At 41.7% G+C, this 16016-nt stretch overlaps 1 protein-coding gene across 1 annotated transcript in view; it reads left to right on the top strand.

Annotated features, from left to right (window-relative positions):
- The first annotated feature begins 3615 nt into the window (after nucleotides 1-3615).
- zdhhc17 (zDHHC palmitoyltransferase 17) overlaps nucleotides 3616-16016 on the top strand; it is a 39877-nt gene continuing 27476 nt past the window's right edge. Inside the window, exons 1-3 of the mRNA XM_008278524.1 lie at nucleotides 3616-3687; nucleotides 13758-13861; nucleotides 14417-14539. Coding sequence (XP_008276746.1) covers nucleotides 3625-3687; nucleotides 13758-13861; nucleotides 14417-14539 — 290 coding nt within the window. The 5' untranslated portion in view covers nucleotides 3616-3624. The remainder of the gene's footprint in view (nucleotides 3688-13757; nucleotides 13862-14416; nucleotides 14540-16016) is intronic.

Below are 16016 nucleotides of genomic sequence, written 5' to 3'. Positions count from 1 at the left end.
TTCACTATTTGGTGGAGCTGTGAGAAGACAAATAGCCTTGAAAGCACTGGTTTAATGAAAAGATGAAAAAATTTTTCCAAGCCTACAATGTTCATCTTCAAAGCAAGTAAAACTGTCGAAAAAATGTAACGAATTTAAACAATATTTCTCAAGTCGACTCCAGAATACTCAAGTAAAGTAAACTGCACTTAAGTATAGTACTTAGTTACTTTCCACCTAACTGTATGATACTGAACACTGCAGAACCTGAAGAAATTCTGTTTTTCCTTTTTTTTTTTAAATTCATTTGTTTGTTCGTGTATTGTTGTTGATGCTACTTCCACTACTTGTATTATGCATTGTTAATAGAACAATGCAATCCGTGAGCCTTTTCCAATTTGAATGACAGCAGAAAACAGTGAATGTTTTGTGATAAAAAGGTTATTAAAGACAATTTTTGTCATCGGCCTGCACACATTGCACACATTCACAGTGCACTTTGATATTATATTATAACATATGAGATACTTGTGTATAAGCAGCTGTATTTATATGCATCCTCAGCTCATGCATTTCCTAAGAGACTTCTCAGATTGGATTTTTAAAATGATAAAGGACGAAATGTCATTGACTGCAAATCAAGTAAGTGGAACCAGATAGTGTCTCCTGTGCAGAATCTGCAAGTGGCCATGTTGTTGTTAATTTTTAAAGCAAAAGCAGACAAGGTTCCATCTACTGGAGCTCGTCTGTCCGGTGGATGGTTAATATAAAATGTGAGTGTCGGTTAACCATTACAGCTGTGCTCTAACGCTTGAAAAAAATTAACAATAAGCAAAAAACATCTTGATGTGCTGGTTTGCTCATAAGTAATATTTTTCTGACCCAAGAATAATTATGAGGCAAACTGAAAGTAGTGTCATATTATACATGCACAAGACCCAAACAATAGAGGAAGTAAGACAACACTTTGACGGTTTACTGTAGAACTGGTTTGGCTGAGTCTGCTGTGGTCAAATAAGCCAATTACCCCGGGGGTAGAAAGAAAACTGTTTTGATCCCCCTCTTGCCTTTATTGCAGCCATCTGTATCGCCTGTCTCCTTCAAGTATCCTGAATTTAATGTGCAGACTGTGTTGTGTGAGCGTTAGTCAGCTGTAGGGCCACTGGTTCAAACCGGAAATTGATTCTGAAGAAGAAGAATAACAACACAGAAAGTCCCACCCTGACAACTGGTTCCTTAGGTTTGTTACATATAAAGAACACCACATGACCACTGCCTGAACACCACAGTCTGTCCTGGAGGACGTTCATAGTGTTGCACCCATTTGTACAAAACTGAAAGAAGAAGTTAAGAATGAATAAAGCCAGAGAGATTTTGTTACTTCTGCACTGAAACGAACATCCATCCATCATCTATACACCGCTCAATCCTCACTAGGGTCATGGGGGGCTGGAGTCTATCCCAGCTGACTCAGGGTGAAGGCAGGGGACACCCTGGACAGGTCACCAGTCTATCACAGGGCTACACTTAGAGACAGACAACCAAGCACACTCACCTACGGACAATTTAGAATCACCAATTAACCTCAACATGTTTTTGGACTGTGTGGGAGGAAGTTGGAGAATCCAGAGAGAACCCACGCTGCACGGGGAGAACATGGAGACTCCACACAAAAAGATCCCAGGTGTCCTCACTGGGACGCGAAGTGGATCTGGATCTTCTAGCTGCAAGGTGACGGTTCTAACCCCGGAGCCACCGTGCAGCCCAACCGGATACATGTTGCCATGTTTTTAAAATCTGGATTAAAAGTATACAGCGTGCATGCTTGTAAATTGGTGCATAGATGGATTTTAAACCTTATGTGGCCCTATGAGTGACTTTTACTTTAAAATGTACCCCTGGCAGCAGTTGCTTCACCCCATTAGACCAGACTGAAATATCTCAACAACTACTTAATAGATTGCCATAAAATGTTATAACATATATGATGCCCACGCTGCATGGGGAGAACATGCAAACTCCACCCAGAAAGATCCTGGGTGTCCTCACTGGGACGTGAACCAGCAACCTTCTTGCCGCGAGGCAACGGTGCTAACCACTGAACCACCTTGCAGCCCCTGAAACTAACTAATTGTTTTTGTTGTTATTGATCTGTTGATTTTTTTTTTTTTTTGATTAATCAATCAACTGTTTGTCCAGTAAAATGTCAACAAAAGGTGTGAAGAATGCTGATCAGTGTTTCCCAAAGCCCAACACGGCTTTGACAACAGAATGACCCAAATGGTGAAAAGGATAAAGTTTCAACTGGCAGACGTTGCTAAATTGTAAACCATCCTCTGTTTGAATGGCATGAAGACTGGAACCACTGCATTCATTTCCTCAAGGCTAGAGTACTCTAGCTCTTTGTATCCGTGTTTTAGTTATTTTTTTTTTTTTTTTTGTCTCGTCTGCTGCTGCAATTCTCCTGAGTGGCACCAAAAAACCTCAAAAGCACCTGTACCAGCATCACTGCACCAGCTGCCTGTAACATGTAGATTTGTTTCAAGTTTATTTTGCTTGTTTATAATGCCATGCATCTGCTAGCACCTGGGTACATGTCAGAACTTTTGTGCCTCAACTATACCTCAGACCTCTTGGATTATCAGAACATCAGCAGCTGTTCCACAATGAAGGACAGTGAGGAAGGGAGATTAAATGTTCAAGGTTCAAGGTTCAAATATTTTTAATATCCTCGTGGGGAAATTTTTGTGCAGCCAGCAATGAGACAGTCACTGCCACAATCACACATGCAACAACAACAATGAACAAAAGAGAAAAGACAAGACTGATCACTTATTTAACAGGGAAATAGCAGCAGGGACAAAAGAGCATTTTGTGAAGTAGCTCCCACAAAGCTTTGGCGTAAACTTCCTCATTCAGTCAAATGTTCTTCCTCCATTGGCATTTTTCAAAAAAAATCTCAAGACCTGCATGTTTTCAATGGCTTTTGGTTGCTTCTAATTGTCATATTTTGTTGTATTTTATATAATATTTTCTTTGAGAAGTTGACCTTACAAGTTGCTTTGTTTCTGCTGTTGTCTACAATTTGATGTGAACTTACAAATTTATTTCATGAGGTCTCATGCTCTCTTGCTTTTTACACATAAGCAGCCTTCCTGATATCATGCGCATCATTTTGTTCAACTCAGGTTGTTTCAAACGTGATAGATAAATAATCTTGATTTCATTTGACATCCTCCCGAAAATTGATCTGTGGAAAAATGTATTTTCATGTTATTCTCTGTAATCCAAGAAACAAACCATCATCTTGAGACCGATAAAAGTCGAGGGAAGACATTTATTTTTTTCCATTCCTTCTTTACCTACAGACATAGATGCACAGTGGCAAAAGACAAATAGGAGGGTGTTCCAACAAAACAGTGTATAATCATAATAAATAACAATTCCTCTTTATTGTATGTGATTATGTATGTTGCTTTATGATAATGCCCCTTCCCTGCTCATCTCATCTGACTGTGTGACCTTGTGTGTGGTGCCTCCTGTCCATCATGCGTTTCTGACAGCTCCTCTCTCCTCCTCCTCTGTTTGTTTCCCCCCTACACTGCCTCTCGTTTCCCACAATGCTCAGCGAACATCACCACCAAGATGGCCGACGCTATGGAGGAATATGAGAAAGAAGCTGGCTGCGTCCCTATTCTCCATCCTGAGGTACGGTCTTTAGACTCCACACCCTCGCACGGACACATGAGCGCTCACAAAACGCGTTACACCCGTGTGCGTGTGCGTGGCCGTGGGGCTTTCCTCGTGCTTGTGGGGAAACTCCGATGCCCCCTGCAAAAACCACCGGTGGGGGGTGGCAGCCAGCTAACGATGCTAAAGTTGCTAACGCTAGCCCCCCTCCTCCTGCTGCAGAGTCAGTAAACGCTGGGCAGATGTTCGTGTAAACGTGAAGCTAGGTTGTGTTTTTCGTGGTGGCGACGCCGTGCGCCCAGTAAACACGGCGGTGAGCTGTGTGTTAAAGTCTGCACCGGAAAAAAGTAACGTTAATGGTTAATCCTTAGAGTCATACGACGTTAGCTTTGGAGCTACACTGGCAGTGCTGGCTGGTTGAACGCTAGCTGCGGTGATGGAAATTGGTGTCAAGTGTGTGTTGGCAAATTATGCTGTAGTGTACAGAGGGTGGTCATTGTAAGATGAAGGTAACAGACACGAATGATGGAATAAAAGTCTTTATTGACAACCACATACGTTTCTCCGTATGAAATATTGCAGACACCTTAGCTAGCTAACAGACAGCAGGTCCCCTGGTTCATGTTGTCAATTTGTCATGTAGCATCGATTCTGGCAGCTAATATCACCGTAAATGTGACGTTAGTTTTTGGATTTGAAACATTTAACGAATTGAGATGAATAAATTAGTTATTTAAATGAACCATAGGTGACAACGTCTGTCAAATTCGTACAGTAATGACTGAAGGAATACATCTGTGCCATCAGTATTGGTGTAACACAAATGAACCTGGCAGGAAAGCATTCACTTCCGTTATATACCCAGTTAGCTTGAAGTAGGAAACTTATTTATGGAAAAACAGTCATTTTTTTTCTCCATTTCTAAAAGAAACCTCATACTACCACAGTCAGGAGTACAGTTTATGTTGGTGTATGCACCAGTGAATTCCATGCCTGTGTGTTGTGGTGCATTCTGGTTCTTGAACGCAGCCCAGTTATCAGTTGTTGATAATCGCTGCTCGTCAGGCGTTCTGTTTATCAGAATGATCTCTGTTTGATGTAGAGCTGGCCAATATAGCTAAAAGTATATCATACTAAGCTGCTGCATTTCACTAGATATTGATCATTTTAATGACCTGTTTTTAACAAACAGATTAGAATTTAACTACTTGAACCTTTTTAGCCTATTTATTACAATACACAGGTAATCATTTAAATGTCAACACAGCAATAAAACACAAATACACATAAACAAGGATAAAGTAATACTTTCATCCTGTTACACATTGAATAAAACAAGTAGGTGAAGCCTGGAGGGCGACAGGAGTGAATGTGCTGCATTGCCCTGAGGTTAATGTGTGAAACGGCCATGCAGGACTGGGTATGGTCGGGTAGGGACCCCTCGTTTGTCTCTGTGCCTACCCTCACGAAAAATCTGTCATCACTCAGCATAGGCTGCCAGGAGCACTCTGATGACGTGGAGGTGTTTTTAGACCACAAAGCCCAAGTCACACAGGCAACCACTGGTTCCTACCAGGTCACAGCCTCCACCAGGGGAGGTCTGCATGCGGGGGTGATGAGAGGCCCAAGCAGCCAGACACCTGCGGAGACCTGCATGGAAGCCACGGGGAGAGCAACTGGGGCCATAGAGGCTCCATTATCAAGGGATGTGATAGGCTGTTACGAGCCAGAGACGAAGCACACTTGATGTTTGCTCATGCAACCAAACCTTGTGTTTTCATTGTGTGCTTTCATGGCAGTTTCCATTTAAGTGAAACTTTCAAATATTTTACCAAACAGTTCTGTCCTTGCTGTTGAAGAATTGTCTATTGTCACTACACGTCATGGTTCTCTTGTTTTTCCTCTCACCAGTCGTATTTTGCTAGCTGGTTTGTAGCCACCAGGTTAAGTGGGATAATTTACCTCCAGGCATGGTCAGTCCCTGTTAAATGTTGCAGTATGCAGTTAAAATGATTCATATCTTTAATGTCCAGTCAGTCCCCAAGATGCTGATAAACGAGTTCATCTACTTAGTGAAAGTAGGCTGAAATGAATACAGAGATTTATAACGTAATCCTGGCAATTAAGGTGAAAGTGTCTTGAAAATTTAGCGGCCATTTTATCTGGTGTTCCAAAGGGTTATATTCACTCTCTGAATGGAACAGTTGTGTCCAAGTTTTTGCCAATATTGAACTTAAGGGATGATGCTGCTACATCTTAGGAAGTCACGTCGCCTTCATTGTGGTCTGTGTTTATACATGATCCCATAATGGACACAGTCTGGAGAGCCTGGATGACCAGTGGTGGCTGCATTTGTAAAGACGTAGACTGTACATTCATCCCATGTTCTTGTCTGTTTTGTTTCGGCACGTACAAAGGAAGGAGGGCTCGACAATGGAAGATAGTACTTCGTGATTTTAGCGTTATTTTTGAGTCTGTTGATTCAGACGATAGGTTGAGCCTTGTTTCTTTGTGGTATTATGAGAACCTTTTTGACCTGAGATGCTGCACTGAAACTGAATACCACTTCCAGTATTAACCCACGTCGACAGTCTGAATCGCTCAACATATGTCATCTAACTCCCCTCCTAAACTAGGTTGCCCGCAGGTTGGATGCTACTTGGCTTTGGTGAACCAGTGTCTGTGTTTGAAATGATTACCGATGGACAGATTCCATTGTTTTTTAGCCTGTGAGTTAACTTGTCTGAAAATGAGAGAATCAAGTGAGAGTGAGATTGCTAAGAGAACTAAAAGGTAGATGTATTTGGCAGTTGTATGACTTTCTCAAAGGACAGGTTGTAACATCTATAGCAGGTGAAGTACACAAGGGTTTATTTCAAAGCAGGCTAAACTCGTAAGACCGTTAATGCACACATTTGGTCCATTTCACTAAATAGCTTCTCCTTAATGGATAAAATGTGTATCTGAAATACTTCTCTGACACAAAGCGTTTGGTCTTTCTGCGTTATTGTAATGACAAACATGCACAGCCAGTCGTCCATGCATGTGAATGCTAGCAGAGTGATGTAGTTGCTGTCTTATATGATGTGCTTGTGCAGCACTGGAATATTGAGGCGTAGACTGACTCAGCCAGTTTACTGATTGTGCTTTGGAAGTATCAGGTTCATAATTGAGAGGATTCTCCTTGTTAATGGTAATGTAATGAGGAGAACCCTCAGAACAGAAATGTACCATCTGTCCTCTGCCCCCTTGACACACATAATTGTCAGCATTTCTTTCCTGTCCGTTTTTGTTGCTGTCTCTTGACCTGATGAGGAAGTGAGACCGACTTCAGGCTGACTTACCTGAATCTCAGTGTGTGTTTGGTTTGGAAGCATTTTTACAGCACATAGATATGCAGATACAAAATACAGGAAGAGGAGGGAGTGCCATTGTTGTCAGCCAGAGTTTAATACACACAGTTTTAATGGGGGCAGAGATCAAGCGAGGTCGTGGTACATGCACGGTGGTGGAAATGTATTGTTTTATGCACAGCAATGTATAGACAAGAACACACCTTTCTCTTTGTCCAAAGGTTATTGTTCTCCAGTCTTTAAAGAGATAAAGTGTCTACCTTTAGAGGCGTCACAATCTCCAGCTTCATTAAATTGTACCATAGCTTTCACAGTATAACCCGTGGCTGCAAATGTACCGATTGTGATAAAGGGATTTATCAGACAGTAATGGCTTCATCATGAATTCTGTTAATTTCTTGCTTGCCCGTACAGGCCAGGCTTAAAGGTGCTCCTCTTCTCTGCAGGGTGCTGCTTGGAATCTGGGTCATCTAGTAGATAGTAGTGAGAGCCGAGTGAAGCGAAATCTATGAGGCACCTGAATTAGAGCATCAGAAGTTTAGTTGCACTCTCATAAAGGCTGTTGAACCAGTTCAGCATGTCAACTGCAAACATTTCCTCTCTCTCTCGAGGAATGTTAGGAATAAATGTCCTCTGCTTCCAATCTCATTTGGAAATGCAAACGAGTGCTCTGTCATAAAATGCACATAAAGGAAAGGGACGTGCTCAGTCACTTGATTTGATACTTCACTTGTAGTGCTAACTGGAAAATGCACATTCAGTTTGCCTGGAACGTTCTCATTATCGTCCTCATAAAAGTAGTGTCTGCTTCCTCCTATCCATGGATTTAAACTGAGCCTTGAATATTGAATTAGCCCCTTGAAATGGCTCTAATTTCAGACTGAATCTGATTTTGAGCCACAGCTACAGCCAGAGAGAAGAAGCACAAAATAAAAGTGCAATCTAGTCTCAGCAAAAGAGACAATGCAGATACAGTGAGGAAGCCATTGTTATTTTTGCTGCATGTATTTTAGATTAAAACCTACTTGTTGGAACTACTGTTCACTCTGCTGTAATCCAGTTAACATGCATTTTGAGTTGTGCTGTCAAACATTTTTAGCCCAAAGCATGTGACCTCCACCCCCTGGAGACTGGCTGCCATATGTCCCACTGACCAGCTCCATTGACAAAAGCCAAAGCCTGCTGCCTCACTGAAAAGATGAGGTTTCAACCTGAAATCAGTGGATAGTGTAGTGTACTGATAATATGTTTAATTGGTAATCGCATCACTGCTACCTCCCTAATTGTTGCGCTCTTCACCAGTCAGCAGGTACATAATGAAGAGGCTTAAAATGCACAAGCTGCAATTATCACCTCGGTTCTAAATGCCATCCTCAGCTTTTTAGATGGCAGAAGAGAGAGAAGGGCTGTCAGTGACTGACAAAGGTCAGAGGTGATCTTCACAGAAGATGGCGATTGGAGAAAGTGATTTAGCATCTGGTATCTGAGGTTTTAATGCCGAGCCCTCCTTCCCCTGTCCCTCGACTGACAGGAAAGCGGTTTCCCTGCACTTTCCTTCAATTGAATATCCAGATGAAGGAAGTGGCTTTGAGATCCACATTTTTCTTGGACTTCTGTTTGTCAGCCTGTTGGAACAAAAAAGCTCAGTCACGATCACAGTTGAGCGACGCTCCCCCCGCTCCCCCTGTCTTTTCTCTGGCAGCTGAACTCGTCTGAATAGCACATGAGGTAGTTGAAATAGATCATATGGATTTGTAAAGGCACCAATACTTGGCAGTGAGAAGTACAAACACCTCCTGGCAGCTTTCGCACTCATAATAGAGGAAAAAAATCTGAGCTAGTCACCTTCATATCTCCTCCGTCACACCCTCCTCCTCCATCCTCCTCCTCAACTTCATTTACTCTCCAAGACAAAATATCCTGCAGGTTGTACCTTCTTTTTACTCCATGGTATTATGATAGTAGTGTCACAGCTACTGTCCCTCCTTGCTGTTGATGATTTGTAATGTTAGGGATCTAGGAATTTAGGTTGTAAGCTGTACAACCCGTCTGACACATAATTATTCGTGCAGCTCTGTGTGTCCATCTCTACACCTAACAGTCTAGTTGGAATTACTCATGAGGTTGTCACTGCATAGACGGAGCACATATCATATTAAAGAGCAGAACCAGAGCTGGGTAATGATCCTTGTCACATATTTGTACAATGATCATGCTATGAAGACAGAACCAGCTTCTGCAAACTAGCCAAATATCATTCACAATATCCTCACCCACTTTCACACTCCTTGAACGTGACACAAAGTGCCCATCGTTTCATTATGTACCACATATCAAATAAAAACGGCAGAATTTAATCTTTCCAGTGATACTAATTGTTTCTCGGTGCGACAAGGCGTTGTTGCGTAATCCGGTTTTGAAACTACAGCAAATGTCTGAATTGTCTGGAACGTAAGGCTGACATTACGTCCCACACAAAGCAGTTTGTGGATTTGCTTTTCATTGCAATCATTCTGAAGTTGTGGTCAAAATACAAGCACACAAGTAGACTGTGACGATCCAAAGTTCTGATGGAGGGCCCAGGCCACCCTGAAAATAGGGTTGACCTCGGAGAACACCATCGGCTGTAAACCTAAAAAGTGTTCAAGACATGTTACGTTTTTTTTTTCCCCATCCTAAGACAAATGCATCTTTTCAATTCACTCGACCTCCTAAGCTTTTTGCATGTGATAAGACTGATATGTATTATCTTGTGCATTTACTTCTAAGTGTATGCAAATGTAGGCTTATCCTTCAGAGGGGATTTTTTTTTAAGTTATTTTTTTGGCCTTTGTGCCTTTATTTGATAGTGAAGTGAGAGAGAGACAGGAAAGCGGGGGAGAGGAATGGGGGGAGGACGTGTGGGAAAGGGTCGTGAGCGGGATTCGAACTCATGACCTCCACATTGGGACTGTAGCCCTGCACATAGGACGTCAGCTCAACCAGGTGAGCTATAGCGGCGCCCCTCAGAGGCGATTTTTGAGGTCTGGTTCTGCAGGTGAGACATGACCACATTGCCATCTGTAGCAATGTAGTCCTAACCTCTTGATTATTGGCTCCCTGTAATTTATGCAATATAACCTTATTTGTTCATCATATAAAGTTCATGAGATGCTCAGAAGATTTGTGACCGTGTTTGTATTTCCATATAGACCAGCAGCCACAGAGAAGAGTTTACAAAAACACAGTGAAGTGAGCAATTTTTTTAATCAAACAAACCAGAATTTTATGTTTAATTTACCCAAGTTACCCAAATTACATCTTAAAATTGGAATATTTCTAAATGTCTCATTGAAAAATGCACTATTTTCAACTATTTTCAGTTTCTCAGATTCTGAAAAAACAGACAGAAAAAGATTTCAGTGCTCCTTTGTGCTGACTGAGAGAAGCCACGAGTGACTCAGCTGTGACCAACAGTCACTTGACAAAAATACTAATTCAGCTAAACTGCAGGAAGATTGTTACACATGTCGATTCCACGTTTTTAATTTCTGTAAAGTAATACATCTAAGATATTTAACTTTCATTTATGATGATGTATGGACTTTGTGGAAGGACTTTATATTGCAGTAGAAATTTGCCCACAGTGTGGACAAATGTGACGGGAGCAAGTAAACACCCAGAGTTCAGGAGGTTAATGAACAGTGTGTTGGAAAGCTGCAGCCATTCCGCGTTGAAGTCAGTGACTGGCTGCCTGTAATAACAGCACTCACAGCCTGTTTGCTAAAAAAATAAATAAAATGCACATTGTTTACCCCTAGCATGAGTTTACATTTAACTGGAAAATAAACCCTGCCTGTATTGGTTTTTCTATGCACCCTCTCCATTTCTGCCTCCACCATCCTTCCCTGATGGGGACGGAGTTGCAGGCTGTGCACATCCCTGTGACTGTAGGAAAGCCCAAGCTAAACCTGAGACGGTACAGCTCTGTAGTCTCCGTGGCCCCGTGCTCTCGCCTCAGACTGCTCACCAGCTCTGCACTCGCCTGCCGTGTCATCAACCCCCCAGAGGCCGCCTCATTATTCCTCAACCTTACATGCATTAAAGCAGCAGAACAGACAAAAAAAAGGCCTGAATGGCTGCTTGAAGGTTGAACAAAATATTGCGATTTTTGAGTTGGTAATGTTTTTAAAATGCTGAGATCAAGGTTGATGTCAGTTCCTGAGTCACGATCACATTTGTGACTCAACTTTGTGATGTTTTTGTGTCTACTTCTAACTTTTAGTCAATAGAAATAGAATCACTCAGGAAATTGCAAATCTGAAGCAACTTGGTTTAACACATATCTGAGTTCTCAGGAGTCAGAGCGGCTGCAGGCAGTGTGGGCGCTCTGTGTTTACCAGATGCAGCTCTCGTTTCCGGGTGATGGAGGCTAATTGTGGCTTCTGTGGCGTTGCTATGGAGGCTAATTGAATGTGAGTGGCACAGTCGCCACGTGTGTGTGTGTGTGACAGATAAGATCTTCAGCAGCTGCAGGACTCAACAAGCCCGTCTCCTGACTATTTTACCGCTGCGATCAGCTATTTATATGAATGCTGAAGTGTTCTTGAGCAAACCGCTGTGCGACGCAGTACCAGGGGCTGTCGTCTCTTCGCCAAACCTGTTTCTGCCATGCCACTATTTCCTCTCTGCCTTAGCCACATCCGAGTACCGTTGTTTCGTTATTGTTCTCAGGCCGAGCGGGTTTCTCGACTTTTTTTTTTTTTTTTTTACAGCTAACATTTTGATTTATTACAGCAGGCAAAGCTGTGGTGGAACTAACAACTGACTAAAGATGGCTCCATTCCAACAGTTATTATTGGTAGAAGATCCACCTGAGTTTTAGACCTCCGATGGTTCCTTTTACGTTGCCTTAATTGACCTCTTCTCAGACCTGCACGGTTGTGTACAGATTAGACGTCCTCACCTGTCAGCAGGTCAGTTTACACCCTTATAACCGCTACTAGTTCATGGCTTTTGCTGATATCACATCATTTCCAGCACAGCTTTTTACATGACCGCAACTTGAACAGAGGTTTAATCAACCACACTAATTGAGCACATCTGTGTTAGCTTGCGAGGCTCGTAGGTTTCGTTCCCCCTTCATATGGTCCACTTTTGACCCTGCTGCTGTCGGGCACAACAACTAATATACATTTGCAAACTGACTGATCAAGGTCAAGCCAAAATAGCCTCTAAGGATCGGTAAACAAGCAATTATTTTTGAGGTGTCTGGGAGGTTTTCAGGTTTGCCAGCCGTGTGCTGATATTTTTAATATTGCCGGGTTAGGTTTGCATTAAACTCCTGTCATACGGTTTTCTCTGCTTCAGTCTAGTGCCTGTTTTCTGTCATGATTTTAATACATTGGTTGGAGCCAAATGATTGATAGTTAAGTATTAATTACATAATCCATGGAAAATACCATTTTAATTGTCATTTAGGTAACGTTTTACGCAAAACTACCCCAAAGTGCTTGTTCTTCTTTCTTTTTTGTGGAGGTTTTCTGCTTTTTCCCCTGTTTTATATCACTGTAGACTGAGCATCTTTATTTGTCTCCATTGAGTAAAACAAGACAAGATGATGTCAGTTTGACCAATAGAGACCAAACAAGTTATGCATCAGTAAAGAAAAGAAGCAGATTACACGACAAAGAAAACAGTTGGTAGTTCGAGCCATTAAGGGAAAACAGAAATTAGTCTACCGTCATTAATTTTGCCCTTCTGTTTGCACTGTGTTACTCTATTGGGCTATATAGGCTGATGTATTGTGGTATGTTGTGACACATTTACCTTCATCAAACAACTGCAGCTCATGCAATTTGGATATTGCATGTACATTGTCATTTTAGTAATATTTTGATTAAGCTCTGATTGAAGCCGCTCATTATCTCTCTCGGTACATTGCAACAAAAGCTGAAAAATCAATCAGCTCGACAGCATTGTTGTGCTCACAGGATGTTTAGGTGCATTTTACAGCTGGATCTCCACAAGATGTATCGCTGTTGTGTCGTGGTACACAAGTTTAGCCATGTTACCCACCAGGGCAGGGTGATACGGCCAGAACTATTTATCACGATATGAATGAGAAAATTTATAATAACAATATAACTGATGATATAATTGACGTTTGACAAAATACTTCAAAACTACACAACTTTATTGGTGCAAATAAAAAAAAGAACAATTTCTTTTCGATTTAGCAAGCAGCTGTTTGTGATGTGCATTAAAGCTATAATGTACTAAAATCCATAGTGCATAAGTGGCGGCGGTGGGCGAATATTCGGATCTCAAAATTGATATCTGGACACCACCACAACGACAGAATATTCCAATATTCGGGTCCAGCCCTACTGTGACTACAGTCAATGCACTACATTCTCCCTCCGCCTCAGTCGCCGACATGCTTTGCTTCTCGCTCCATGTGTATTAGACTGGACGAAAACAACGACACTGCACGTTTCACTCAAATTTTATTGCCATATTTCAATTTCATATCATCCCCTAACATTACACCGGTATTACCGTGCATGGTATGAAATGGCCCAGCCCTGTTTCCCACCGCTGTTCTGTAGTCAGTATTATTATAAGTACATAAAACCTACACCTGTCTGCATTTTGTTTCATATGTTTCAACATAGTGTTCATGATCTAATAAAGCAGCACAACCATACTAACTTATCTGTGTGTCTGTCTCTCGTTGTGCCTCTTTCCTCTCAGGAAATCAAACCCCAGAGTCATTACAACCACGGCTACAGCGAGAGTGTCAGCCGTAAAAACCATGTGGACGACTACAGCACCTGGGACATTGTCAAAGCCACACAGTGAGTGCATATGATGTTGTAGTTGTTGCCAGTGTCATACCTGACAATGCTTTGATTCAGCAAGGTGACCTTGTTTACTTGCTTCTGATTTGTTTTGATTGGAAACTGTATCACTACTGACAGGGCAGCATCCTTACTTTATTTATGTGCTTTTGTGTTATCAAGACACCACAGATTTGTAATTAAAGGAACTAACGCCACCATGTTTTCAACTGTGGTTTACCAATTCTTTGTAATTTGCGAGGTCAGAAAAGAGAATTTATTGTCGAGAAGCGATGAAGCTCGGAAATGTGTTCTTGATAAGACAGCAAGAGTTCTGCCTGAGCTGTTGTTGCATTTGACAACAGATTTATGTTGTTTTGACTTGAGGTTGGGAGTATCTGCAAGTTACGCCACAGTGTGGGCGTCCTGTTTGGGTCCGTCGCCTGTTTTTGTGTCTTTTAATGTATTTGTGCGTTTTGTCAGCATCTTCTAGGTGTTGTGTATTCATCCCTGTGTCTGTTCATGAATATGCATGCGAGGAGACTTAAATCCCTCTCCACCTCTCTGCCTCAGGTACGGCATCTTCGAGCGCTGCAGGGAGCTGGTGGAGGCGGGCTTCGACGTTCGGCAGCCAGACAAAGAAAACGTAACGCTCCTCCACTGGGCCGCCATCAACAACAGGATAGACTTGGTCAAGTGAGTCGACACAGATGATGTTATGTTTGAAGATGGGCCTGGCGGTGGAGGGTAGAGATGAGTTTACCCTAAAAAATGATTGAAAGAAGTTACGCACAAACAAAAACTTAATTATTTTAAAGCCTTTTTATTTTTTGTTGTTGTCAATCTTCTTTAACGGATCCTTCTTTCACTGTGTTCTTTACCCCATCAGAGAAAAGAGATGACCCGTTTCTCGCCACGCACTTAAGTTCCATATCTTGAGAAAGTGTTGATGCGTTTTGAGCACTTAGCAGACAGATGTTGCAGATGTGTTAAGGCGTACAAGATAACAGAAATGTTGTCGTTATGTGTAAATGCGAGTGAAAGCGTCTGATGCTCTCTGTCGCCTCTTGCTCTTCTCTAATTATCCCTTAAAGTTAGTAAATTTGTAGAGTTTAACAGGAGTCAAGCACCTGTTTGTGTAGTTCCAAACGTACTGCCTGTTCTGGTTTAGTAAGAACTGCACTGAAACCACCAACGGGTTAAACCGTATATACAGATATTATACTCATGAAACCAGTCAGTCAGACAGCAGGAACATTTCTATTTATTGTTTTTCTCCATTCATTTATTCAAGATTTAACGTCTTCCACTTTCATTTCTTCACCACATGGCGTTTAATTTGCTCCCACTTCAGTTTAGTTTGCACGAGAAGACTCCTGGATATTCATTATTTGGCTGCAATTACATTTACAGTGTTCTTGATGAGCTACTGATATATTTCACTTCAGCTGTGGTGGCAGACCTCTCTGTCTAGAGTAAAATTTCTGGCCTATTACACTGCAGCTGACCTCCTTCGTGTACATACAGACTAATCTGCCAGCTGCTTTATGAGCTCGTCTCTTCAGCTACGATCACGAAGCAGAATCAAACGGAGCTAAAGCACTGATATTAGGGTTGAGGACAGTCGGCAATTACCTTTAAATTGGTAGTTGTGGATGTAAAAGATATTCAGTCTCTAAACATCAGTCTGAAAAGGGTTATGAGACTTTGGAGAAGAAGTTTTTCTGTGATTATTCAAACAACAAACCTGGAATCTATGACTTCTTGCATTGTGATTGGATAAAATGCATCACTCGCAGTAAGAACGATATCAAATATCTTTGTGGTGTGGATTGGCAGTCGCCACTAAGAATGCAAATGTAAGGATTTAATGGAGAGTAATGCAAGTGAAATTAATTTCTTGGATTTATTTTGCTTATTTCTTTCTTCTCAAAGGTGAAGTTAATTAAGGAGTTGCTGACGCTCGCCTGATATTTGCATTGGGTGTAATAAGGTCTTTAACTTGGAAAATGACGTGCCACATGTTCATTCAGGCTATCTTTCAAATTTATCTCTGTATATCTCAGATATAATTTAGGTTTTGCAGCTCATCTAACCCAGGATTTGGACCGTCATGTCTGGTTTTACAAATTCATGCCGTCGTTAATGTGTTAGTCACTCTTGATAGTATCTC

Source organism: Stegastes partitus, unplaced genomic scaffold, assembly GCF_000690725.1.
Source record: "Stegastes partitus isolate 25-593 unplaced genomic scaffold, Stegastes_partitus-1.0.2 Scaffold126, whole genome shotgun sequence".
NCBI classification, from domain to species: Eukaryota; Metazoa; Chordata; class Actinopteri; family Pomacentridae; genus Stegastes; species Stegastes partitus.
The sequence above is the reverse complement of the archived record's forward strand: the minus strand, read 5'-3'. Positions and strand labels throughout refer to the sequence as shown.